The sequence below is a fragment of the Hippocampus comes genome, unplaced genomic scaffold (genome assembly GCF_001891065.2).
Source record: "Hippocampus comes isolate QL1 unplaced genomic scaffold, H_comes_QL1_v1.1 scaffold30, whole genome shotgun sequence".
Lineage (NCBI taxonomy): Eukaryota > Metazoa > Chordata > Actinopteri > Syngnathiformes > Syngnathidae > Hippocampus > Hippocampus comes.
Genome location: NW_017805705.1, coordinates 1 through 27,314, shown reverse-complemented (window position 1 = coordinate 27,314; position 27,314 = coordinate 1). Strand labels below are relative to the sequence as shown.

General features: G+C 43.9%; 3 protein-coding genes and 1 long non-coding RNA gene across 23 annotated transcripts; 2 read left to right on the top strand and 2 right to left on the bottom strand.

Annotated features, from left to right (window-relative positions):
* Positions 1-964: 964 nt before the first annotated feature.
* On the top strand, positions 965-17,230 carry add1 (adducin 1 (alpha)). Of its 17 annotated transcripts, none has more exons than XR_002169808.1 (19): positions 965-1,095; positions 4,407-4,618; positions 4,885-5,047; positions 5,306-5,457; positions 5,531-5,611; positions 5,698-5,847; positions 5,931-6,074; positions 6,154-6,252; positions 6,533-6,706; positions 6,783-7,127; positions 9,611-9,706; positions 9,792-9,884; positions 11,251-11,337; positions 11,898-12,054; positions 12,668-12,889; positions 13,537-13,632; positions 14,773-14,806; positions 15,836-15,889; positions 16,826-16,842. XR_002169808.1 is itself a non-coding variant. In XM_019882874.1 (19 exons), the coding sequence occupies exons 2-18, from the start codon at positions 4,421-4,423 to the stop codon at positions 15,885-15,887; spliced, it is 2,325 nt and encodes a 774-aa protein (XP_019738433.1). In that variant the 5' UTR covers positions 965-1,095; positions 4,407-4,420; the 3' UTR covers positions 15,888-15,889; positions 16,826-16,934. The 17 variants fall into 17 exon arrangements, 16 of the variants coding, with proteins under 16 accessions (XP_019738433.1, XP_019738438.1, XP_019738437.1 ...); XM_019882874.1 differs by lacking the exon at positions 14,773-14,806 and adding an exon at positions 15,272-15,287 and having other exon boundaries at positions 16,826-16,934; XM_019882879.1 differs by lacking the exon at positions 15,836-15,889 and adding an exon at positions 15,272-15,287 and having other exon boundaries at positions 16,826-16,899.
* LOC109523619 (uncharacterized) lies at positions 15,947-16,250 on the bottom strand. Its single transcript, XR_002169809.1, has 2 exons — positions 16,139-16,250; positions 15,947-16,091 (listed from the first exon to the last, which is right to left on the bottom strand). It is a non-coding gene; the product is annotated as an uncharacterized LOC109523619 (long non-coding RNA).
* A 962-nt stretch (positions 17,231-18,192) lies between the features above and the next one.
* Positions 18,193-24,871, top strand: nop14 (NOP14 nucleolar protein homolog (yeast)). Of its 4 annotated transcripts, none has more exons than XM_019882870.1 (20): positions 18,193-18,377; positions 18,977-19,159; positions 19,338-19,472; positions 19,547-19,688; positions 19,883-20,031; positions 20,106-20,243; positions 20,444-20,566; positions 20,871-21,002; positions 21,458-21,520; positions 21,575-21,842; positions 22,025-22,155; positions 22,221-22,306; positions 22,384-22,519; positions 22,630-22,731; positions 22,941-23,094; positions 23,179-23,338; positions 23,539-23,686; positions 23,843-23,961; positions 24,040-24,195; positions 24,275-24,871. In XM_019882870.1, the coding sequence occupies exons 2-20, from the start codon at positions 18,977-18,979 to the stop codon at positions 24,369-24,371; spliced, it is 2,622 nt and encodes an 873-aa protein (XP_019738429.1). In that variant the 5' UTR covers positions 18,193-18,377; the 3' UTR covers positions 24,372-24,871. The 4 variants fall into 4 exon arrangements, with proteins under 4 accessions (XP_019738429.1, XP_019738428.1, XP_019738430.1 ...); XM_019882869.1 differs by having other exon boundaries at positions 21,458-21,523; XM_019882871.1 differs by having other exon boundaries at positions 21,458-21,535; positions 21,680-21,842.
* LOC109523618 (alpha-synuclein-like) lies at positions 24,745-27,186 on the bottom strand. Its single transcript, XM_019882890.1, has 4 exons — positions 27,058-27,186; positions 26,586-26,728; positions 25,292-25,363; positions 24,745-25,213 (listed from the first exon to the last, which is right to left on the bottom strand). Exons 1-4 carry the CDS (start codon positions 27,161-27,163, stop codon positions 25,199-25,201), a joined length of 336 nt encoding a protein of 111 aa, XP_019738449.1. The 5' UTR covers positions 27,164-27,186; the 3' UTR covers positions 24,745-25,198.
* Positions 27,187-27,314: the final 128 nt, after the last annotated feature.

Sequence of the window (27,314 nt, the reverse complement as noted above, 5' to 3'; positions counted from 1 at the left end):
GTAACCCTGCCTTGCAAAACGTGTTTCCCACACTTCCTATACACTGAAGCAATAGTCATCATTGAATCATGTCACGACAATGTGCAACCAAGCGCTTCTCATCATTCTAACCACGCTGAGCCTGTTGTTGAGCTCCTCAAATATCATTATATCGCATATTTCCTGTTGAAGGAAAACGAGATATGTGTGACAAAGGGAAATGTTTGTGTTCTCACCTGAGGCTCTTCCCTCTCACATATACCCTGCAAATCTGGCCTTCTTTTTCGATGGAAAAACCCATCAGGACGTCATATGCTGAATTGGAGCCAATTACAAGGTTAAGAGTTCATCTTCCCGGAACAGTGTTGACAAGGTATCACCATCTCATAGTAAATGAATGAATGTAAAGCATTTCAAGTTTCAAGAAACATTTACAAGATCTTGGTTGAAAGGTGAAAGAGTAAACAACATATGCACGCGGGGATCACTCAATTTAGAGTTCAGCCTCATGTGACAGCAACACCATCTCGTGGTAAAACCATGAATGGTTACATTCATGCGTTAGCATGTCACGTTGCAACATTTAAAAGCTTAAATTGATTAGAAATGCTAAATGAAAGAGCGCCTCAAATCTGGGGTGGCCGAGAGAGCTGTGTGTGTGTGTGTGTATGGAAGCAACATAGCAAGCCTATTCTCATAGGTTTGTCAATTGCAGTCTCTAGTGGAAGGCCAATTTAAATGCATTTTCCATTCAATGTGCCGGGCTAAAAAAATTCATCATCCAATCAGACTTCCCCGTAACGTCACGTGTTACATATACAACTCCTCCCAGAACTTCTTTCCATGCCATAGGTGTGGCTACACCGTTGTCATCCAATCAGACGTCCCAATAATGTCACATGTTGCTGCTTGACCAATGAGCAGCTGCAATTACTGGTTTGGCCGCACCCAAGTCGGGGGTGATGGTAGAGAGGGAGGAGCCAAACTAGGGGGACGACAAGGGGAGGGGCAAAATTTCACCCTGCTATCGACAGATTCTGTGGACGAAAATAGCGGAATTCGCCTGCCTGCTTTTAACTGACAGCGATTACATTTCATCACATCGTCTACGAGAGGGTAAGCTCCGCAGTGACTTGTTTTCGTCGTTTGCCCGGCGCAACATGCGTCCTGGCTTGTTTTACTTGCGACGTATGTTTTAAAAGTAGATGCGAGCAAGCTAGCGTTGTTTTGCTAATATGTCGCTGCTTGATCAATGGAGGCTGCAGGGAAGTGGGTGTGCACTTTTTTTGGTTTGTTTTTGCGACACTCTGGCCCAACAATTTGTTTTATTGTAAAAGTCTGCCGCTTACCCTAAGAAGAAGGAAAACATAGTCTTGGTTTGATTGAACCCATTTTATCATAAGCTAACGGAGGCCCGTGGAGCTCTATTGTACAATTGAAACAGCTGCTTGTCCTCCGTAGTTGTTTTCCCATTTACTGCAAGCAATAATGCTATATTTATTTATTCTTATGTCAAGAAGGTTTGTCCTGCATTGTAGTGTTCCCAAATTCTGAAGCTTATCACGAAGATATGATTTAAAACAGTTAAACAGCTCGTGTTTGGCAAGTTCAAGGTACTGCATTTAATTGGCATGCAAGTACAGTATAAGGAGACATGAACACGAATGTGTTCTACTCACAAAAAGTTATTACAGTATTTGGCTTTCAGGTGAAATTTATGGAACAATGTTAAACGTTCATGCTACAGTGATATAATGTAATATGAAAGTGGGACATTTAAGTAGAAGGATGCACTGGTGATTTCCTCACCTCAAACAATTAATTGAAACCAAAGTTCACAACAATTGTGGGTACACCACGACAAAAAAAAATTCAAAATCTTAATAACTCGACATGTGCCCTTGAGCATCAATTACAGCTTGACGACGACGTCTCATGCAGTTCATAAGTTGAATTATTGTCTGTTGAGGCAATGGCATCCCCACTCTTCTTGAAGGGAAGCCCACAGGTCGACTCAGCTGATCTCACAGGTTTTCAAGAGGATTCAGGTCTGGGGAAAGTGCAGACCATTCCGTTTGAGGCACATCACGTTTCAGACCTGTGTCTTAGTGTTTACTTGGAAAACAGTTTGTTCCTTGCTAGTCAGTACTCATTGTGCTTCCAGCTACATGCTATTTACATTAACATCTACTTGGGAACAGTACACTGTTCCTATCCAGTCATTAGCCGTTGCGCTTCCAGCTATTTACATTGGCATTTACTCGGTTAAAAAAAAAAAAAAAAAATCATTAAAATAATTGCACATCCACTCTATATTGAATTGCTACTGATGCACCGAGCTGCCAGACACTTTGTAGTGGGTTTACTGGTTCTATGGTTATCATCACACATTTTGTGACGTCCCCTTCAGCCGCTTCTCATGCTGGATGTGGATGAGTCCTTCAGTTAGCTTTCCGGATTGATTATAGAATGGCTGATAATTCCCATGTGACTGAGTCAGTCTGGCTGTGTGTTGCTACCACAACAGTAACTGCACACGTTATTTATGCATGGGCGGGTGTGCGTGTGTGTGTGCGTGCATGCATGTGTGCGTGCGTATATGCGTGGGTGTTTCTTTTACTCACACTCTTGCCACACCCTCGACTGCAGTGCGTTTCAAAATGAAGCCCTCGTTTGTACCCATTCACAGCCCCGCGATCCTACGTCTGGCCTGGCCTGTGCAGTCTCTTACAGATAAAAGCCTCACTGTAAAACTTGCGCGCTATCCTTCTGGCAAAGCTGTAGTACCAAATGCCTGACATAGCTTGTGTGTGTGTGTGTGTGTGTGTGTGTGTGTGTGTGTGTGTGTGTGTGTGTGTGTGTGTGTGTGTGTTACATGCCTTAACAAAGTTAAACTGGATGGAAAGCATCAGGTGGCACATTAGCACCTGCCTGTTTCACCCTATTTGTACAAGCCAGATATTGTGCAGCGAAGATTCTACGCTAAGCTTTTTTCTTTTAAATTTACTCCATACATTTCATAAACTACACTGATTTGCAGGCTGGTGCGTACAACTTAGCGGTGTGCGCCTTGTAACACCGACTGTACTGCTACGATCTTAGCCCACAGCTGCTCTTACATAACAGTAATCTTCACAAGACCATCCCGTTCCCCTGGCAACGAGTTGGGTCTCCATAGAGATGGCACTCTCAAGCAGGACTGGGGAATTGCCAAACCACCTAACACCTGCTGTCCCTGTGCCCATGTTTTTGAGGCGGGATGACGAGTTGCGATATGACACATCTTATCTGCCTCGTGGGCGGGAGGGAGAAAGCGTCCTTTATCTGCTGACGCTATTGTTGCTAACGGTTATGTGTTAATTTTATATTTTGTCACAATAAAAATTTTAAGGACATTTTCTCAGCAACTATTGTTTTAAACGATTATATCATTTTTTTATGCCACCGATGTAGTGATAATATTAGAGCAAAAATAATATCCTTTTTCAAGGGGATGTCAAGTCAAAAAATTTCTTACAACAATATGTTGCCACCCCCACCAGCCTAAACCCAGTATTGTGATTAATATGGCGTTTGTGGAATATGAATGAAGTATGTTTTTTGCCACTTGCTGCCGACTGAAAATGACACCGTAGTGCCTAAAGGGTCAGATAATGATCAATCATGGCACATCTGTTTTCTGTGTTGCGGCATGTGGCATGTGTTTTGGTCATGTGACGATCACTAGCTGATAAAATGACTTAAATATAAAAAGTCCTCTTTGTCAAAATACGTCCCCTTTAACTCTGCTTGGCAGAGACTGCACACAGGATGCAAAAGTAGACAGTGCCCAGGCTTGTGTTGAAATCTAATCAGTGAGTGAGGACAGACAAAATTGGATTGTTTTGGTTCAGTGCAGCACTGTGATGGAACTTTGGGCTGAACATCTTTTATTATTAATTCCCGCTGCCAGAACATGTTCATTATCCTTGCGCGTTTGCACTTGCAGAAGTCAGACAGAGTCTAATCACCCGTTGGCTTGCTTCATCTCACGAGCACACCATGTTTGAAAAAAACTATTTTTTAAAAATTTGCGCTTGACACGATTCCAGGAAACACACAAGTGGAAATCAATGGCAAACCTCTCAGGGCAGTCACGTGACAGGAAGTAGCATTTACATCTGATGAGAGGTGATGCTGACTTGCGCATACACATTTTGTCCCATATTTATTTTGCACATTTGAGATGTGAGGGAGAGAGGAAGAGGGGATTACCACAAGATATTGAATACGCTCCACCATTGGGCACATCAGGACAAATAAGCATTTACAGCTTTGGTTAATTTTAGGGCTGCAACAACAAATTAATCATATTGAGGCAAGGTAATGTTAGTCTTTCTTGGTGCTTGTGTATATTAATTTGCTGTAACTGTCACTGTTCTTTGTAGGAGGCCAGGCCAGGATGAACGGCGATTCAGGTGCCGGCGTGGTGACGGCCCACCCTCCCGCCACCGCCCCCCACAAGGAGCGTTATTTCGACCGGGTGGTGGACGAGAGCAGCCCAGAGTACCAGCGCGAGAGGAATGTGGCGCCCGCCCTACGCCAGGACTTCAACATGATGGAACAGAAGAAGCGGGTCTCCATGATCCTGCAGAGCCCGGTCAGTGGGGGAGTTAGCTGCCTTGATCAACTATACCAAATGTTTCCAACGCAAGACCATTTCTAATTGCTTGTCAAGGAGTTAAAAATACAAACTAGGCGTGCCACCGTCAAATATTTTTAGAATCGATTATACACACAAAGTTTTGATTTACATTCTTTACAGGTATCCACTGTTTTAAAATATGTCTGTTGTGATGTATGAAAAGCTTCTGCGGCATTTCCATGGAGGAGTCGTGCTGTATTTCCGATGGCTTCACTTTGCAGGTGTTCTGCGATGAGCTGGAGTCCATGATCCAAGATCAACTGAAGAAGGGCAAGACGCCCACCAGCCTGCTGGCGCTGCAGCAGATTGCTGATTTCATGACCACCAGCATGCCCTCCATGTGTCCTGCTGCACCGCAGGGGGGTATGGCAGCGCTCAGCATGAGTAAGTCTGACTTTCTGTCTGTCTGTAGTCCGTTGCCACACAATTTATTTATTTATTTATTTTTTGCCAAAACATCCATGTCAGTTTGGTGATAGTTTCCCATAGTTGTTGGTCTACTTTTGATTTCCTTTGCCTTTTCCTACAATAATTTTGTTCTTAGTTGTGATGCAGGGCTATCGTTAACATGTTTGGCAATGGCCGTACCCCCTGCTCCCTTCTTTTTTTTTTTTTTGCTCATATGTAACCACTTTTCTTCAGGTTTGGGTATGGTGACTCCAGTGAACGATTTACGTGGCTCGGATTCTATCTCATATGACAAAGGAGAGAAGCTTCTCAGATGCAAGCTGGCGGCCTTCTACCGGCTCACAGACCTGTTTGGCTGGTCGCAACTCATCTACAACCATCTCACGGTAAGATGATTTTCAGCGAAACGCCAAATTGGTGGAACCACTCTTGAATTGGAACTTACTTTCTGTCCTCCAGGTAAGGGTGAACTCAGACCAAGAGCGTTTCCTGATTGTGCCTTTCGGGCTCCTGTATAGCGAAGTCACCGCGTCCAGCCTGGTGAGTCTTGATCACTGTTTCAGCTCTGATTTTCTTCTGCGTTTTGTCGAGTTTTATCATTCCATTTTGAATCCTTTGTCCTTCAGGTGAAGATTGACCTGTCGGGTGACATCGTAGATCGGGGAAGTACAAACCTCGGCGTCAACGGGGCTGGCTTCAATCTGCACGCCGCCATCTATGCTGCACGGCCGGAAATCAAGTGCGTCGTCCATATACACACGGCTGCAGGTGCAGCGGTAAGTCTGGAAATAAACTATTGGAAATGTTTTTTAGAGCAGATATCCAAGAAAAATGTGCAACGCTAAAATTACAATTCCAGGTGTCAGCTATGAAATGTGGCCTGCTCCCCATCTCGCCTGAGGCTCTTGCCCTCGGTGAGGTGGCCTACCATGACTACCAAGGCATCCTGGTGGACGATGAGGAAAGAGTTGTCATTCAGAAGAACTTGGGCAAAAATGCCAAGGTACCATCTCAATGTGCGCTGTTGTTCATATTCTTTAGTTTTCATCCTAAGACACTTTCATGTCTTCCTTACACCTCAGGTGATTATCTTGAGGAACCACGGTTTGGTGTCTGTGGGCGAAACTGTTGAGGAAGCATTCTATTACATCCACAACCTGGTCAATGCATGTGAGATTCAGGTGAGAGAAATTGATTCTTTTTTTAATTTTTTTTTTTACTTTATGGTTCATTAAAAGCCCAATATGCGCTCTATGCTGATGAGGTAGGGTGCTCAAGAAACTACTGATGCCAGTGAATCTGCAATGTTATTTGCTCTACTTGGCAAAAGTACGACTCAAACAGCCTGGTTTGAGTGCTATATTGCAAAGGTGTACTTTCTCAAATGCATATACTGTATCTCACCTGTTTCTTTTTTTTTAAATTAGATTCATCATCATGCTTCCTTTATTTTTCCTGAAGGTGCGAACACTGGCCAGCGCTGGAGGCCCAGATAACCTGGTGATGCTTGACCCAGGCAAGTACAAGTCCCGTCCTCGCGTTCCCGAGCCTGCCGGCGACGGGTCCTCTGTCCAACCTAAGTGGCTTGTAGGGGAGCAAGAGTTTGAAGCTCTCATGCGAATGCTCGACAACCTGGTACGCCACCCTGAAACATTTTGAGTTTTGCAGGAGTTTGACAAGCCCTTAATCATGACTGTCTGGTCCCCATCAGGGCTATAGGACTGGCTACCCTTACCGCTGTCCAGCACTGCGAGACAAAGGTAAAAAGTACAGTGAGGTGGAGAACGCTTACTCAGCCGGTTACTCTTACGGCGAGGACAGCGACTCGGGTGCTCGCTCCCCAATGAAACACAGCTTCCAGCGCGGCCAGCGTGACAAGACCCGCTGGCTCAATGCCGGCGGTCGGCCCGATGAGCCCGGCGAGGACGGGCCCGACGGCGGCAGCCCCAAGTCCAAGCCTAAGGTGTGGACGAACATAACACACGATCACGTCAAACCCTTGCTGCAGTCTCTCTCGTCCGGTGTCTGCGTGCCAAGCTGTATAACCAACTGCTTGGTCTGTGCCTACCTTATTGTTCATAGTATATGTTTGTGTATGTGTGTGTGTGTCTGTATATACAGTAGCTGCCATGTTGGCGGCAGTTGGTCAAAATCTTGGTGTACTGGGCTGTGAGGGGGAAAGTTTTGTTGCCTTATTGCCAACGAAAAAACATAATAAAAAGTTTTAAATACATATTTTTCCATTTAACAGGTCCATTTCGATCACTAAAACCAGACTTTTTAAAAAGCATGACGACTCAACTCCTATTAACATGAGATTCTTTCACATTTGTTTTTAAGTTTGTAAATTTACAAGTAACTCCACTTTACTCAGTATTTTCCTCCTTTCCAGAAATCACTTTTTTCAGTTTTTTTTGACTGTTTAAAATATGGGGATGAGAATGCTACATTGAGGTGGAGAAAGATTTTTTTTCCTGCAAAAACGCAAAGAAAGTCAATTAAATTTAACTGCAAACAAATCCAAATTAGCTTAATCAAGAATTCGCTCTAAATACAAAATTAAAATGTTACTTGTCTGAAAACTACTTAATCAAAAATGACAGGGCAAGTATATTAATGGGATAATTAGCTAATTTTGCAATTTTACTGCTGAAAACTGATTGCAGAATTAGGAAAGTCTCCCTTTCCGGATGGAAGTGAAAACTGAAGATTTGCAGAATTCAGTAGATTGCATGGAATTATCCATCGCTGGCATAAAAGCAAGAGTTCGGAACATTCTGAGATTCTCCCATCCTTGTAAATACAATATCAAAATAGTTGTTCCTAGTGTTGATACATGTTTACAAGTATTTTTGAAGTCTCTCCCAGGCTTGCTTTAATCATCGTGTAGCTTATTCTTCCCCCCCACAGTCCTTGAATGCGTCACGATGGCCGACCAGCTGCCCCACCGCATGCCCCACTGCATGTGTGGATCGTGAAATGCGTTGTTGAGGATGTTTTTCCCAGAGGAGCGAGCAGCAGGGGGTGCTCACCGCTCTGCTACGCACTTGATTTTACATTTCTTTATTAAGCTAAAAGAGTGAATTGCTTGCATACTTTAAGACAGGCGGAATGCCCTTTTTCAGGATAATGCAGCTTGAATTTATGATTTGCCTTTTCCCCAAAAAAGAAAAAAAAAAGAAAATAGCAATTGCTTCTAATTAAGTTTATTATAATTTTCTTTTAATTCTGCATGATTGGCAGCGGGGATGGGGAAACGTTAATTTGACCTGGCTTTATAAAAATGAATTATCTCCTGTTGGAAAAAGTAGGAGATGTTGTGTTGTGATGCTCTTCCTCAGTGAGTATATATCTTGTGTTTACCTGTCCATCTTCATGCTTAACACACCTTCCTTCCCCTTGTCTTCATTTAATTCCAATACCGCGATTAAAATTCATGAGCTTCCTGCAGGCACAATTTTTAAGAAGAAAAGAATTCTTGCATGAAAGCTGGATTTTTCACCTGCTGCTCATTCTTCTTTTTGGGTTGAAACTGATTCCGTTTTATCACAGTCCTGCTGAGCATTACCAGGTTATTATTATTATTTTTTTTTTTTACAAAGAGGATCCTGGGGCTACCTCTACAAATGCCGTATTTCGACAAATAGTGCTGTTGGTGGGTGATGTTTATTGACTGAATAACAGGTGTTAGGTGATTTTTTTTTTTTTTTATTTTTTTTTTTAGGGGGCATTCCTTTATTTGCACAACTGATATTTACAGGGGCTATTTTGAAGAAACAAAATAAAAGTTACTTTATGTTATAGTGCTTGACAGAGAAAAGAATTACATTGGAACCTCCCACACAGGGTTTTTTTTCTCTCTCTCTCTCTCTCTCTCTCTCTCTCTCGCTCTCTCTCTCTCTCTCTCTCTCTCTCTCTCTCTTTCTTTTTTTTTTTTTTCCTGTCCTTATCCCTGTTGTTAAATCAGCTTTGAAAATAGCTTTGGTGATGCCAGCTCACACTCCACCGCCCGCTCTCCTCGATTCGTAAGCACCATCATTTCCCTCCCGCTCCTCACCCCATCCTTCTCTCTTCTACTCTTCATTCTCACGCTGTGATGTCAACACCACATGATCTTTTTTTTTTTAATTTTTTTTAATGGGTTTGGTTTAGTAAACATCACCGATGATTGGGGAACAAAGTAATGTGAACATAATTTTAATTTAGGTCAATATAAGGTCATGTGAATGAGCCAGACCCATATTTGTCGTTTGGGTAGGGTCTTTAAACTCAGCGATCCCAAATCGATTCAGCTGCGCCCCTAATTTTCGTAATGCTAGCGGTTGATCAGAACAAAATATATTTTAATCGCTGACTCACTTCATTCCAGTCATTTTTTTCATGCCAAGCCATTTTTGTGTTTTTTTTTTCAGTTGAGCATGTTGATTTTAGTTCTAGTGAAGCCTGCAAAAACTGGTTGTCTGTGTCATTTCAGTTTGATTCTCAGCTTCTTGCCTCTCTTTTGTTTTGACTTTGTTGTTGTTTTTGTGGCGTTCGCAGTGGACTAAAGAGGACGGAATGCGTCAGGCCGCCGTGGCCAATCAGTTCATCCCGTTGAACACCAATCCCAAAGAAGTACTGGAAATGAGGAATAAGGTAGCCTTGGATTCTGTTCCTGTTCATTCCTCATCATCTTTATTATGACAGTTTATCCATTCTTATGACGTTTGTGTCTTTTTAGATCCGTGAGCAGAATCTGCAGGACATTAAGACCGCAGGACCTCAGTCTCAGGTTCTGTGTGCTGGCTCGGTGGTGGAGCGCAATTTTCAGCAGGTCGGTGCCGCAATGTCACCTCTGTCCCGACCTGGAGAGGAAAGAATATTGGCTCCTATTTTATTGTATAATTACTCTTAATTGCTTTATACATCACAAATTGACCAAAATATTATTGTGGGTGTACATATGCATACATCAAGAAATGCCACATTTCCACCAAGTAGGCGGGATATAATCAAGAGGAAGGTAAAACATGGGCTACCTCCATCAAGCCCAAACATGCCCAATCCTGTAGATGTTGATAATGCGCATTACAAAATGCCTTCAAATTGCGACACTGCACAACTCTCCGTTTGTTGGGTCGCTGCCCCACAGCAAGTGGACTGTCATGACAAAAAAGACCAAATGAATTCCTTCGTGTGCACCTTAGTCCGGATCTGTGCCAATATGTAATAGTTTCATGGGTGGAAACGTCACCTCCTACATTTCATGATTTGTGCTTGGCTAAGTCGAAGCAAAGGAAAACGTTCTGTCGGCTTTTATGCCAACTAGTGTGGGTGGCTCCTCCTTTTTAGGTAGTCTGCCACTGTGGTCGGTACACCTAAGGTAAGGTGCCAAAAAAATGGGCTGTCTTTTTGGTACCCTTAAAAACCTTTAAACAACAAAAACAGAAAGAAATTGGTGGTTCCTTGGTGGAAATGGAGCTAAAATACTGTCACTTTCCAGGTCGGGAGCCCCTGATACCAAAAAAGCTGCAATAATTGAACATTGGGCGCTATATTATGATGTCATAATTTTGTTAATATTGGGATAAGCTTTGGCAGGCTTCATGGAATGTTGAGCGCAAAAAAAAAGGACTTCTGGGTGCATGCGTTCATCGCCGTCTGTCGGGTAGTATTTCCACTTCCAGGATACAAGGCAAGATCGGGATGTGGGGGAAATGAACACAACTGCTATGTAGTTGAGTTTGTTGATATTAGAATTCACTTTCATATGAGCAGATGCCGCTTTGAAGCATGGTGTCGCTTCACTTTGCATGCGGATGGAGCTTTCCTTGCATGTTTGCTTCAGTGGATGCGCATTTGTCATTCAACTAAATACAATCCCACTCCTATCAACTGTTATAAAGTCATTAAGTCTCCATCTTCTAATAAAGCTAAGACCATGTTTTCCAGAAATAGTGGTGACTATGTATTTATTAAATAAATGCCACACCTTAAAAACACTTGCTGCATGCATACTCCTGGCCACTATATGAGGAAATTTGGGAGTTGAGGGAGTACGCTAAAGTGAGTTACAGCTATGTTGCTGCTTGTGCGCAACTTTTCCGCCTTTGCATGCGTGTATCAAAATTCCCGCTTGCTAACATGAGTCTGCTGCCCCCGTCTACCTCCTTCCGCCCTCACTGGGTTTACTATTGCAGGATGCCCCTCTGTCTGACTGTACAGACACTATTGACGCCCTCGATGCCTCCGAGGGGTCCTATAGTCCTGCTAGATCTATTAGAAAGGTACTTGCAGCTCCAGTCACTAATCTGTTCCTCACATCGTCTCTCTCTCAGGGGAGTCGGTCGCCATGTTTGTATGACGTGTATGAAGGAGGCTATGCTCTGTGCAGGAGTGACTTTTGCCTCTTTCATGCATAGACCCTGCAAATTTGCAGCATGTTATCCACCTTTGCGCCTCGCCTACAATCCAGCAAAGTAGGATTGTCGCAACCGTGTGCGCTTTTCCACAGCAACACCAAATCTTAAAATTTGATCCTGAGATTGGGCCAGCATTCCGGGTGACGTATAAAGCACTTAAAGATCAACTGTGAAATAATTTTAGCAAATCCCAAATTAAATATTTTTATGTCACAAGTAATTAAACAAAATGCATTAAATAAAGCATGAAAAAATATTTTCTGTTTCGTAAATAATGCTGCCTTTACTGGAATCCGAACTGCCGGGAAACGTTAGCTTTTACAAGCGATGTAAATGTCACATTTCAGCTTTTGTCTTGATCTCCTACCATCATTTTGAAGTGTCTTTCTGTTTTGCCGTTTGCCTTCTCATCTTTGTCCCAAAAGGGGGAGCTGGTGACCGCGTCCAAGGCCATCATCGAGAAGGAGTACCAGCCCAAGGTGATCGTCAGCAAGCAGGGGCCCAACCCCTTCAACAAGTTCACCGATCAAGAGCTGGATGAGTATCGTCGAGAGGTTGAGCTGAAGCAGAAAGGACCTGAAGGTAAAATAGCTACTGCGATCGCTGTGGTTGTTGTGCATGACGAAGATGCTCTCCTTGAGGCTGTGAGTAGCATAACGGGGTGACGTCGCAGTAGTCTGATTGGACCGTCTTCCATGTGCCAGTGCCATCATTTGCAAACAGTAGTTTGGGGGGAAAATGAGACTTGGCAAGATTCATCTGAGGGACCGTTTATGTACGTCTGTCTTTGCCGTTGTTTCGGTTAGTAACAGAGTGAAAACGGACTCAGCGGCGAAATCTTTCTTGTCCGCTTGTGAAGGCTAGCATCTGTTAACTGGGATATAGTTACTGCCAGTTATTTTTGTGGGGATGGGGGAGCATCTATTTGAGGTAGTGCTCATTTGTCTGAATGTGTTGCGCACCAGGTCGACTGGGATGTGTCCATTTCAAACAATACCTAAACTTCATTTTGCGCTGACATACAGCAGTAGTTTCCTCTGAACCTGTTGCTAGAATACAAAGATTTGAAATCAGAACACTTTTTGGGTCATGCTGCATTGTTCCAGATCCGAAGAGCCGTTGTGTTCTAGTATCGATAATATAGTGGGTATGATGTCTCCCCGCCTACACGTGCGCTGCCAACATGGATTCACAGTGCAGGAAGAAGGCGATTGTAAGGAAGCACTTTCCTCCAAGCTGGAAAGCGCGCAGACGGTTGAAGCCCCTGCCGCGCCCTCTGCGGCCGGCACAGCAACAGCCTCCGGGCAGGGCTCCTCGACCCTTGGCCTTGCTGATGCGGTCCCCCCGGACTCCCCCCATAAGGAGTTCCACTGCGCCGTGCTGCGAGCCCTCAGTAAGGAGGCGGATCAGGCTGAAGGTACATGAGGCGAAGCGGAGGCGATCCTGCCCTGTCCTCTCTCCCCTCTCTGGGTGGGTCCTGAGTCTGCTGCTCCCCTCCCCGCCCCCAAACTCCCTCGCTCTGATGTCGAAGGCATCCGAGAATTCTGCAGATTGGAACGGGGAGCCGAGGACGCCCGGGTGCTCGCTCCTCGCATCCAAACGTGCCTTTTGCTGTGGTATGCTGTGCTTAGCCCCTCCAATCAGAACAGCCCGTATTTGGACTGGAACGGTGATGCTTCTTCCTGCTAACCCTTCCCCGATTGATGTCTGTTGGTGTTCAATCTCTCCTGCACCGTTGACGCAAATTCAAGCCGACACATGTGGACAACGTTGTTGGTACCCTAGAAGAAGACAATCTACCCTTCTTTGCTTTTCAATACATTTGTATTTATTATTACTTTTGTCAAGTTTCAATTTTCCCTCTGTACTAAATGTGGCCTTTTCTTTCTACCAAGGATTTTGTCCATGTGTCTTCAATGTTGGGGACATTTTTAAGGGGCTTGATTTCAACTGCAGCTGAATGGATAACGCCCTCTTGCCTGAAGTCACTCTGTCTTTTCTATTTTGCCTGGTGGTCAAATAATTTCCTTCTTTCTTTCTTCTTTACGTCCGTCTTTTCCCCAGATCAAGAGCAATTACCAGAATCAGAGGAAGGGGCCGAGGCCAAAGACCCAAAGGCCACCTGTACGCCACCCAGCACTCCAGTCAGAGCAGAGGAGGGTAAGGTTGGCCCAATTATTTCTCCTGGGGCTCCGGTTGGCCCGTTTTGATTTCAACTTGGCCTCCACCAGTCCTCCAGGCTGGGTGGAGGACATCTCCGGTGGTCTTCTCGAGGGCAATATGGAGTGTCCAATGCATCTGTGTGGCTGTTTAAATGTTTTAATCGCATTACGATTGTTCTGTGTTTGGGTAATAACAGGCCAAGAGGCAAAATTAGTCCAATTGTCAAAATAACAGGAAAAAGGAATTCAAACATTAAAAATACTTCATAAACAATTTCAAGTCACATTCTTGTCTTCTCTTGCTTGACTCAATCATTAGCTTTTTTTTTTCTCAACGTCAAGGCTAAACAAATGTCTACTTCGTTCTTTAGATCAGTGGCGAAAACGTCAAATTTTGTTGTTTACCTTTAGGTGCACTAGCAAGACCCCATATAGACTACTCCTAAATAACACAACAAGTAAAGGAAAAGTATTTAATTTCATAGGATAGCTCTTACATAGAATGTTGAAATGAAACCGTGTCTAAAAAGGTAAATGACACTTCACATCTGTCGGGGAGCCAATTAAGGGGCCAATTCGTTAATTGCTGGCCACCGTTTGAGGAAAAACGTTTACAACAATTAAAATAGTACAATTGTTACTAAAACTTTTTTTGTTTTTATACCTTTGGAACTGATTTCACTATTTCCTATGGTAGAAATTGTTCAAAAAGTATGAACGCAAGTCATTTCTCATGCTGAATTTACAAAATATAGCCAGATGCGTATGCGCTTCCTCTTGGTCTTTATTACAGTTGGATTACACCTGTGTCACAGCGGCATCCAAAGTGTACGAAATAATTGATTTGTAATTCTGTAGTTGAAGTCAAGATGAGTGTGAAGCGGTGTGCAGCTTTGACGTCAGCTGTAATCCAAGATGTGAGCTATTGTTCTATTGTCTTCCCCCTTGATCCTCCGCCTTCCATCGTCCATGTCGTTGGGGTCCACTAAGAATGGCGGGACACCATTCTTTCCCCCCTACCACCCCAAATTTTTTATTTTATTTTTTTCATTTTAACACTGTGCCTGTGGTTTGATCTGCATAGACATTTGTTTCTACTTGTGCTTCTTTTCTTCTTTGTGGCTGCGATTACAATCAGGAGATGGAAATGCAAAAGAGTACCTGTTACCATAGTAAGTACGCAGAGTTCCACCACCCCCATCGAATGACCTCCCGCCAAACCATCTCCATGCGTGTCTTCCGACACGCCCCTCCTCTTGCTGCATGCCTGTAGCGCTCGTGCTCTGTGGACTAATGACTCCGTGGCTCTTAAAGCTCCTTCCGGATGTGAGTGAGGTTTATTTCAGAGCTCCCCCAACTCAAATCAGTTGAACGAAAAACCACCAAAAAAACGGTTTCGCTGTGGCCGTTTTGTTCACATGATGAAATAATTTGCCAACGAACGGCCTTTTAATGCGTAAACTAAGTAAAGCGTAGCAGATGATTCTGAAGTAACCCTCACTCCCCCACCTTTTTGTTAGTAGCTAACCTTGCTCCCTGCCAATGACCCACTGTTGCAAAATAAACACATTTTGCCTCTCAAAACGGTCGGGTGAAATCCTGAATGTGTGTTTTTTTTTTCATGTTTTATATTGCAGATGTCTCCTTCACCAGGTACACAAGTGCCTTATTTGAGTGTGCGTGTGTGGCTTCCTGCTGTTGGCTTTTTTATGCTGTCGCGCTTGGAAACGCTGCTCCAAGGCCAAAAGCTGTCGCCATGTTTGAATGCGTCTATGTGTGTGGGTGTGTGGGAGAGGACTGGTTGTGCCGTAGGCTTAATAGTATTAGACTAACATTTAAACGGATATTTTTTTGGTAGCTGTGAGAGCGTCATGTGGCTGTTTGTTTCATTTAAACCTGCAGCATCATTTCAGATTCAATTATCCTCCTGCGACCCTTTGAAGCAGTTTTTCATTCCGAACTTGGAGCTTCTGAGAAGTTCCGTAGTTGAAGGGAAATTTGATGAGGATACACTTTTAGATGAGGATCATGTCTGTGGAACGAGAGAAAGTGGCTTGAAGCGTTTCAGGTCTCAGGAGGTTAAGAATGTTGCCGTGTGGTGGTGTTGACCTCACTTGTGTGGTTTTGCTTTCTTAACCTTTGAAAGCGCCAAAGTAGTCTAGAGCAGAATATAATATACATATTTTTGTCTGTATACACAGGGTGGAAATGATCAAAGGATTGGCACTTGTTAAGATTTTGCTGCTTATATGAAGGTAAAGCTAAACGATGGAAAGAGCACTCTGATTTCCTCATATCGTGGCCGGCCCTTATTCTTGACTCGACTTCAAAGAATCCCCGTTATCAGTTCTGCGTACAGCATCCTCTTCTCTGCTTCGTTCAGGTTTTTCTTCCCTAGCTTTAAATTTGTGGGCATTTTTTTGACACTCAACTCAACTCAACTGTATATATAGAGCACTTTCAAACTGCCATCCCTGCATAGATGACATGTCTGCTCGGCAGACCTTGTTGCGTCGAGGCAAAGCATCCTCACTGAAACATGGCGATGCCAGTCGCCATGTTAATCAAAGCCCACACGATATGGAGAAAGAAGCACCATTGTGCTACTGTGTAGCAATTAGTTAATTGGGGTGCCCTGTCTATTAGAGTGGAGGCCACCGTTTGAGGAAGTACAGTGTTTTGTTTTGTGTGGGGTTTTTTTTTTTAATGCGGGCAAGATTATGAGCAGTGTGTTTTGGGTTTTTTTTTTCCCAAACAATATATCTCCAAAGCCGGAAAGTAGCGCTATCGAATTTGTCCCCTCATTCCGCGTTGGTGCCATTTAGCAAATGACAGGAAAGGTGAAAAAAAAGCTACTTCTTCTGCGATGGCCGAAGGTGGAGAATTGTGACTCGTTCCCATTTTGTGTTGGTGTCTTTTAGACAGAAAGTTGACTGAAGGACGGGTGAAAAATCCAGAATTTTACAGGCAGTGTTATACTTGCCTCCGAACGCGGAAAATGGCGAAGTCAACTTGTTTCCCTCATTCTGTGTCTGTGTGGTTTGTATAGAGCTACGACTTGTGGGGGAAATGTTGGGGTTTTCCGGGCAGGTAAAAGGGGCTTGTTTCTTTCACCAGCTTGGTCGGTGTGAGAGTGTGAGCTCAACAGCAGCCTCTTTCTGTCATTAACCATTGCCACTGTCTCCCATCAGAGACCTTGCCGGAGCCGACATTTAAGGACGACAGTGACGCCGCCACCCTGAAACAGACCCTGCCCGACTTAACCCCCGACGACCCGTCCGATGCCCCTGCGCTTCCCGTCGAGGACTCCGATGCCGTCCCCGCCCCTGCTGCCACCGAAACTGCCGATGATGTCGAGGAACTCGCTGCTGCAGACGCAGAAGGCGACGAGTCTCCCAGCAAGTCCCCTTCCAAAAAGAAAAAGAAGTTCCGCACTCCTTCCTTCTTGAAGAAGAACAAAAAGAAGACCGAGTCCTAAGTATGAGCTTCCTCAAGCTTTTACCCGCTTTTTTTTTTTGTTTTGTTTCAATACCACTAGTCTCTGGCTTTTTAACCTTTAGTTTTCCTTTAGCGCGTGCCAATTTTGTATACAGTGTGAAAAAAAAAAAGTTATTTAGGGTATGATGCCTCCTGTCTTTGTCCATTCTGCTAGCCTTTTTTTTTAATGCATGTCTAATAAGACGCACCAAGTGCAAAGCAAAGCCAGTTATTGTAACCACCAGAATGTATTTGGATTGTATAACAATATAAAGAAAGTGTCTTTTAAGATAAAAAAACAAGTCAACGCAGAAAGAAAAAGCCACTCATTTCAAAGTTAAAGTTGCAAAAAGTACTAATTTAGTGACTGCGGCTAACGTATACGAGCTAATTAACAACCTGTCAGTTATGGGCTTTATTCCTGTGGTTGCTTTACTATGAAGGAATGTGTACAAAGATATACAAACATTGATTTACGTGTATGTTTTTTTTTTCCTGAATATTACATGTTTTATTTTGTCACACGCTGTAGACGAGCCATCGTTAGCTTGCTGTCAACCACTCTTTATTTTTCATTTTTTATCTTTAAACACACTCTGCAAACTATTTTAATGTATTTGCCTTTTAGGTCATGTATGTGCCGTAGACATAAACAATCCTGTGTTACAACTCCGTCATCTTTTAATAAAACTACAATAAAGTAAAATAAATGACTCACCCTTTAAATCTGCCTGATTGATTTGACTTACCTGCTTTTATCCATGCAAGCCATAAGCTTTGTTAGCATCTGTTTCTTGAAAATGAATTTCTGTAATTTGTCTTTGCGATTCCATGGCCATCACATGTTCCCTCTACCATAACTGGTACACTTCTGGGGTACCTAAACCACTGTCTGGGTTGATTTGCTTCTAGGTTATATGCCAGGTGTGTATTATATGAACAAAATTGAATTATATAATTTATATTTAGAAATGTCCACTCGTCGTATTCCTGACGTATGAAACATGTAATTCCATTTATGAACGCTAGAGGGGCGCTGTAGGCAAACGCGCTCTCGAGGGTAGCTCTTCTTTCTGCTTGCTTTCCTTTGTTTTTTTGAACTTTCACACCGTCGCGTGTATGCTTGTGGGAAACCTGAAGTGAAGCAACGTGGATAGTGCATTTAAATTACTTTTTAGTCATTAAAGTACGCGTCGGCCCCATTGAGCAATTAAATGTCCTCTTCTCGGTGGATTGTATGAATTGATTCTTCGGGACGCATACACGGTAATCTCTCAAGTGATGGTTTGTGTACGGTTCAGCTAATAGTTTTGCTAGCAATATTTGTAAATCGTGTGTCTATTTGGAAACCGCGACATGTAATGTGAATATTCAGGATGAATGTTATGTCTGTGACAATATCATGTGAATAGTGAACGTCAGACGCTGAACTGAAGTGGTTTAGAATTAATTCAAATTGTTAAATGTGAAGTGGTAAAATGCCTCACTGGAAATTTTCTCCTGGAAAGTATAAGATAAGATAAGATAAGATAATCCTTTATTTGTCCCACACTGGGGAAATTTACATATGGTATCTATGTTGAAATTGTGAGTTCTTGGACCATCATAAATGGTAGCCTGAATGAATGGAAGTTTTTAATGGAATCAAGCTTTGAATTGATTGAGACATTTTGGATAACGTCCCATTCATTTGAGTATATTCAACCGAAAATGTGGAATGTTGAGCAAGTTTTAGGGCTGACTCCCCTGAGTAATAATTAATGTAAACCTACTAATAACAAATGTTGGTGCAGAGTAAAATTACTCTTCAACATTTACATAATAATGGTGGTTTGTATTCAACGCTGATACTGAATGACTCACAGATGGGGAAGGTACCCAAAAAGCACAGCGTGGCCGACAAAGTTCGCAAAGTTAAGACCTCCGCCGAGATCAAGAACAACCCTTTTGAGGTGAAAATCAACCGCAAGAAATTCGATGTGCTCGGGAGGAAAAGCAAACATGATGTGGGCCTCCCTGGAGTGTCCCGCTCCAAAGCCATCAACAAGGTGAGACTCCAAGAATAAAGATTTTACATTATGCACCCCCTCCTCGGCACCAGTAGTTAGTCATTTCAAATCAAACACTCGGTTTCAATGTCAATCTGCCCCTTATCATAAACCATTTACTATGTGTTGATTGACACTTCAACTGTCTAATGAATTGATGTTTGCTGACGTCCAATAGAGGAAGGAGACACTCCTGAAAGAGTACAGGCAAAAGAACAAGAGCAGCAAGTTCATAGACAGGCGCTTCGGGGAGTACGACTCCAAAATGGCGCCTGAGGAAAAGATCCTGCAGAGGTTTGCCATGGAGAGACAGGTCAGCCTTGTAGCCATTTTACAAACATTGGACCGTGTTGAAGTCTCGTCGATATCATTAATGACATCTTTCAGCGCGCCATTGAGAAGAAGGACATGTACAACTTGAACGAGGAGGAGGAGCTGACTCATTATGGACAATCTCTGTCCGAAATGGAGAAGTTCACTGACATGGTGAATAGCGACGATGAGTCGGAGGAGAAAGGACGTTTGTCAGGTAAGAAAGACATATAAATCAAGAAAATTCAAAAGGTCAAAAATGAATTAATAAAATCAATATGAAATAATGAAAAAGCTGTAATGACTAAGGTTACATATTTTTTTCACCGTTGGAATCCAATTGCATGGAACTGTGCTTAAACCAGCAATATGCTAGAATCCAAATTGAAAACCTAAATTGGAATCTTTTAGCCGAGCTGACGGCCTCTCACTTCGGCGGCGGCGGGGGCCTCTTAAGGAAGAAGAGCGCCGGGGAGCACCCAGACGACGATGGGGGCCCAAAGGCCAAGTCCAGGCAGGAGCTGATCGAGGAGCTCATCCACAAGTCCAAACAGGAGAAGGTGAGCCGCCTCCTCACCCATGGGAGCCATGAGATAATGACAAATAAAACCGCGCTCCTCCTCTTTCTGCTCAGAGGGAGCGGCAGGTGCAAAAGGAGGAGGCACAGGAGCTGACAGAGAAACTGGACCACGACTGGAAGAGCATCCAGACGCTCATGGTGCGCAAGAAGCCCAAAGCTCAGCGGGACGAGACTCCAGTGGAGAAACCAAAGGTGGGAGCACCGCTTACCAAGCTTTTGGAAATATTTTCATGTCATTTATCAAAATATAGTGTTATTAATCATTCATGATTTGCATTTAGGAAAATAAAATGATTTTGTTCATGAGTTTTCACAATAATTAAATGATTCTGACCATAATCGTGCAGCCCTATTTGGAGTTCCTCGCTGAGCTTACTTTGCCCTTTACACAGCTGGAAGAGTACGACAAGATGGTGAGGGAGCTGGGCTTCGAGATGAAGGCTCAGCCTTCGGAGAAAATGAAGACCCCTGAGGAACTCGCCAGGGAGGACCGGGAGAAGCTGCAGAAACTGGAGGTGCGTTCACAAAATGACGTTCTTAACAAGCATACCGTGTCGGAAATGAGCTTCTACATATGATCAGATAATGATGTCTTTGGTGAAGCAACATGTGGTTCATTCCCCACGGTGGTTCTTGTCCACCTTGTTCTTACTGTCAACAATTACTCACGTACTAAACCAACAGCTTCAGTTTTAGTTTTAAACGACCCATATACCAAAATAACTGTAAATGATCATTCCTCACCAAATACACCCCCATGTGGCATTTTCCTCCATTTGCTCATCATGGAGCCTTCCTGCTCATTCCTCCTTTTCTAAGGCGGATCGACTGAGGAGGATGATGGGTGATGAAGAGCCAGAGGTAGCACCGAGTCGCAGTCACGTGTCGGCCGACGACCTCCATGACGGCTTCATCCTGGACAAGGATGACAAGAAAACTTTAGCCTATCAGGTGATACGAGATATTGTACACGAACACAACATATGTATTATAAGGGGAATATGTATTTTTTACATGTTTGCTTCGTTGTAAAACCAACAGCTTCAGTTTTAGTTTTAAACGACCCACATCATGCTAAATAAACTTTAATACAAAATAACAATGATAATTCCTCACCAAAAACACCCCCACGTGGCATTTTCCTCCATTTGCTCATCATGGAGCCTTCCTGCTCATTCCTCCTTTTCTAAGGCGGATCGACTGAGGAGGATGATGGGTGATGAAGAGCCAGAGGTAGCACCGAGTCGCAGTCACGTGTCGGCCGACGACCTCCATGACGGCTTCATCCTGGACAAGGATGACAAGAAAACTTTAGCCTATCAGGTGATACGAGATATTGTACACGAACACAACATATGTATTGTAAGGGGAATATGTATTCTTTACATGTTTGCTTCGTTGTAAAGGATGGCAAATGGAACCTTGACGAGGAGCCAGTTGAAAATGGAGCAAAAGGTGAAGAGGAAGAAGAAGAGGAAGAAAAGGTCGGTGGTGGCAGCAATGAGGAAGTAGAAGAAGAAGAGGAAGAAGAGGTCGGTGGTGGCAGCAATGAGGAAGCTGAAGAAGAGGTGGATGATGCCAGCAGTGAGGAAGAAGAGGAGAAGGATGACGAGGAGGAGGAGGAGGAGGAAGAAGAAGGGGAGAAGGAAGAGGACGGTCATTCAGACTTGGAGTCGGAGCGAGAAAGTGAGGAAGAAGAGGAAGATGAGGAGGTCAAACCGGAGAAGAGCAAAGAGGAGAGAAAGGCCCAGCAGGAAGCAGCGAAAGCTGAACTTCCATACACATTCACTGGTAATGAAACTTTTTAATTAGTCTGTTAGCAATGTATCATTAGCTAGTGCTAGCGTTCTGTTACATTATTAGATTGAGAAAACTTTATTGAGCAATTAAGGGGGGCAGAGAGCGGCACAGTTATTGACAAAGGTTAACAACTTGCATTGTTGTTGTTTTTTTTTTATTTTGTTGTCTTCCAGTTCCAGAAAGCGCCAACGATCTTGAAAAGCTACTTTGTGGTCACACACCCGACAACCAGCGCCTCATCATGGCCCGGACTCAGAAGTGCAACCACCCCAGCCTGGCTGTGGGCAATAAGCTCAAACTGCAGGTACAACAATCGATTTATTTTGCGTTATTCAACTCATTATGAATAAATACTAATCTGTGTGTCAGAAACTGGTGGGTCTTCTGTTGGACTACCTTGGAGAACTGGCCTGCCGGAGTCCGCCTGAACTGACCACTATCGACAAGCTAATTCCGTGAGTCGATTGTGATCTTGCTACTTGAAATCCTTTCCTCAATAAATTAAGTCTTTCTTCTTTCATCGTCCGCGTAGAGAGGTGTACAGCTTGTGTCAGATGTTTCCACAAGCAGCTTGTAAGTCCATGCAGACCATCCTCGGAGATGCTGCGCACAGCATGGAGGAAGTGCTTGAAGTCAAAGGGAATGCTGCCTTCCCAACACTCGACGTGGTATGATCACTTAAAATCGTACAAGTGCATGAGATGGCTTTGTATTTTTTTTTTCCCCCCCGGGTATGTCTTCATGTGTATTTATGGAGACTGCATCTTTTTACTTTTAGCTCATTTACCTGAAGGTGGCGGCGTTGCTGTTTCCCACGTCAGACTTCCGACATCCCGTCACCACACCAGCGCTGCTTTACATAGGCCAAGCTCTCACCAAGGTACGCGCAACACATCGTCACCGTATGTCGCACGTGGTCAGTCAATAGCATAGGTATCGTACACATCACATTTAGTATAAGACACATGCCACATACTGTAGTCAGAGTACATAACACATTGTCCTAGTACAATCTCTACCCAGTAAGGCCACTATTTGAGCACATCTAGTATAATCGCCATCTAAAACCTGCTCATGATGTGTGCGCAGTGCCCGGTGAGGTCATTAGAGGACGTGACGTCGGGTTTAGTGTTGTGCTGTCTTGCGGTGGAGTACGTTTCTTTTTCCAAACGCTTCCTGCCCGAGCTCATTAACTTCCTGTCCGGAACGCTACACCTGGCCGTGCGGGACAAGACCTCTGCAGGTTGATGCCATCTCGTTTTCAAGCCGTCTCATTGTCGCCGACAACAAAATGATTTTTTTTTTTTTTCTTTACCTGACATTACAGGTTACAGCGTCGTGCCACCTTTTCGAAGCGCGGGTAAACACAGCGATCTGCTGGTGCTGTCGGACCCGGAATCTTGGAAGAGCTGGAGCAGGAAAACCCTGCCTCTGTCTGCCACACAGCAACTCGCATTCAAGAATGATGTGCACGCAGATCACTACAGGTAGGGGTTGATTTGCTTTATTTATTATTTTGCATTTGTTTTTATTGAAAAAATAGTTAAAAATAATGACTCGACAGTTGTATGACAATATGCGCTGATAAAATATTACGAAAACATCACCTGCAAAAGTATGTCCCCCGCTTTTGGTTTGCAATCGCGTGCGCGTTAAGTGATGAGCAATTCCGTGATGTTCTTGTCAGGTTGACATGCGTGTACACGTGCATGGAGCTGCTGAGCAAATGCTGTGTGCTCTACAAGGACCTGGTTTGCTTCACGCACATCTTTCAGCCAATCACAGCGCTGCTCTCGCAACACCTCTCCTTCACCTTATTAACGGAGCCTTTAAAGGTGGGTTGTCTTTTTAACGCTTCTCTCTATCTGGCATGATACCAATCTACATATGGAAAAGAGATATAAATTAAAAAAAAAAACAACTTACAGATTTTTCCAAAATGGGTCGTGTTGTGTCAATTGATGTGCACATGTTCTTAAATTGTGCTGTAGGAGCTTCGAACGGCGATCCTAGAGGTCCTTGGCGCCGCTCCGCTCGCTCGCAGCCGTCTGGTGTTCAATAAGAAGAAGCCTGTGCCTCTGAAGCTGTTCACGCCCAAGATTGTGCAAGTGTAGGTCAACATAAAAAGTGATCACAATAAGGCGCACGTGAGGTATTTCAGTCCCGTGCTATTTGTTCGTTTCTGCAGCTTGGACTACGGGAAGAAGCGCGGCCAGACGAGAGAGCAGAAGGAAGAGCACAGACTGCGACACAAATACAAGAAGGAGTTCAAGGGAGCGCTGAGGGAGATCAGGAAGGACACGCGCTTCCTCGCCAGCGAGAAGCTCGACGACATCATGAGAAGGTAACGCGTCATTGTCACGCGAGACTCCAGAAGCTCGTGGACGCCGCTCGCCCTCAACCCGCTTCTCGTTTCCCCACAGGGATGCGGAAAGGAAGAGGAAGGTCAAGGAACTCTTCGGCAGCTTGGCCACGCAGGAGGGAGAGTGGAAAGCTCTCAAGCGGAGAAAGAGGAAATGAGCGCTCCCGCCTCACAAGGACGATGCTTCACTTTTTTTGTTTGATGACACTTCTGGTGTCAACTCCACACGTACACCAGACGTGCGACAATACACAATCCCTCGTGTTCATAAATTGCCAGTGAATCCATTTTTCCTCAGCAGTCGCATATGCAGTCACTTTTTAGAGAAAATATTTCTTAAGTGGACACTCAACAAATACTGCGTTGTGAGTAAATGTCTCCTTTTCCCCTATAGCACAAACAGAAAAAATAAAGTTTCAATGTTTTATATATTTTAGTTGTCACTTGTAGAAAAAGGACATGGTAATATATTTACTACTACAATAAGTTACTGTTTGCGTTTTCCCCAATCGAGACCAAAAGAGCTACCGGTACTTTTCAACACATATTTTTATTCAACACTAAACCTCTATGACATCACACACACACAGGTACATACTTTTGCTTTTCAATTTGATGCTGAAAATACAATATTGTTCCACAAACGGACGCAAAAAAATAGATAATATTGTCATGGTCATTGTTCCTATCGAGACACTTAGGTGGTTAATTGTGGTCTAGTTAAATGTGCTAATGACTGACTGACACACACAGCGATAGTAAATTACAATTATCACTGTCATAACCAAGACACCTGAGGTCAATTTGCCCATGTGCAAAAGACGTACACAATACACACACAACCCACCGTCTTTCAGTACAACAATTTTACACACACATACACACACACGCTCACGGACATCAGAGAAGACCACGACGAGGCACGACGACGAGGCACGACGGTAGAGAAACATGGAATGTTCCGATCGGCCGTCTTACAACATGTTTAGTCTGTGTCGTCCTATAAGACAAGATGAGATCGGGTGTCATCGCTCGCATTCACCGCCAAGTGTTTGTTTGAATTTTAATGCCGTCTCACCTCCGTCGCATCAGTGGTGTCGGTATCCACCGGAGACTCGGCCGCATCTGGCGCAGTGGCATTGTCGTTGCTCTGGAAGACAGGCAAACGGCGAGACAAATTGGTACTCATGTTTTTATGTCTTTCTATCTATACCAAACAAGAGTCGCTGATGGTGTAGTGGTACACACGCCGAACTTGTGCGCGGGCAGCGTGGGATCGATTCCCACTCAGTGGCGGTGTGAATGTTCGTTTGTGCCCTGTGACTGGCTGGCGACCGTCGTCAGGATAAGCGATGTTGAAAATGGATGCATCAAACAAATTTGGGAAAACTCAAAGCCAATTTTACATAAAGCCATAATTGGATCGAAAAAAAAAGTCACCCCCCCCAAAAAAAAACCTTCAAACATGGTGAATACATTCTGTGAAAAAGTCAGGTGAAAATATGAAGATATCAATCCATCCATTTTCCGAACCGCTTTATCCTCACTGATAAACGGCCACATCGTCGAAAGGATGATGCGCCGCCTGTCAGTCCGTCCATCTGCCGCTTCGTTCCTGCCGCCAGTTGGACTTGTCATTAGAAGCGGGCTCACATTCCAGGTGGCGTGTCGCATCCCTCGGGATGGGGAGCCTGATTACTCGCAGCGTCTGTGCGGGTGTCATCGCGTTAAAGGGCCTTTACACGGACAAAAGCATTTGTTCCTTGTCACTTGTCGGGAATCTTCTCACTTGATGGTGATGCATTGTGACTCAGGAAAGAAACGCTGTCATCCTCAGACATGTTCAACATGTAACATCACGTGTAAATTGTCAATGATGTGACTGATTTATTTCAAGCGGGGGAAATCTTCCTCCGGACTGATGAGCGACGAGGCAAAGCAAACATCGGCGAAGATGACGAAGAAGCCGAAGGACGACGAACGGCTCAAGGTCACACGGCCATTTTGAGTGGACGTGCAAAAGATGGATGCCGAGGATGAGTCGACAGGAGATGTCGACTGCAAATTTCCCCAGTGTGGGACAAATAAAGGTTATCTTATGTTTAGCCTCTAATGAGGACAGATTTGGGGAAGGTCCTTTCACCGTAGTAGCATGACAGGAAAATGTTGAAATATTCTGAGAAAGTTATATGTACATGAACATTGTACTTTTTTTTTTTAACCCCACCCCCCCATGTGTGGCTCTCATAACACTTCATGCTTTATTTACATGTTGGTGAGGATCCGTATCAAATGTAGCTCAAGGAGTTTCTTTTCAACATTTCAGCGCTACCTTCTTACAAGTCGTCTTCTATTCAAGTATTTGTTCTCACCGGTTTGGCAGGATCCTTCTTGCTCAATCCGGTGGTGGCGATGATGTTGCCGGCCCCTTCCACTGTTTTCTGGGCTATGTTGGTCACCCCGGTAACCACTGCTCCGCCAACCTGGCTCACCCCCTCCACCGTTTTACCTGCGACTGTCGAAAAAGAATAAAGGACGGCATCAGGCACTTTCGATTGTCGTATGGCTCTCAGTTAAAGAACAACGACCACACCCTCTACTGTCTGTAGTCTTTGTGCAATTATCCCTATCCAGCGTGTCCCGTTCTGCCTCACCTTTCGTCACGGGTAAAACGTGTTCTTTGCATTTAGCCTGCAAACATGGCGGACTCATGGGAGGTCACCATGGGTGCCTCTGCTTGTTTGTGACAGCCGCACTTTCCCTTCCCCAGGGAGCCGCACAGGGAAATATGGCACATTGCTGTTCAACTTCATGCAAATTTGTGTTATGTTTAATGTCAGATACCTGTTGTGACTCCATCCTTTGTTTTGGTGCCTGAAAGTAGATGAGAAAATAACGATGGGTGAAATCTAATAAAATATACTATTAATAAACCATGAATATCAATCATTCAGCACATTTGAATAATAAAAAAGGTGAGTACAAAGCTCATAAGTGCCAATAAATTATAAATACAAACATTACATTGGAATACAATTACAGTAGGAACATTAGTTAGGGTGCGGAAAAAAACCTTATTCTATAGTAAGGCGTTTTTAGCC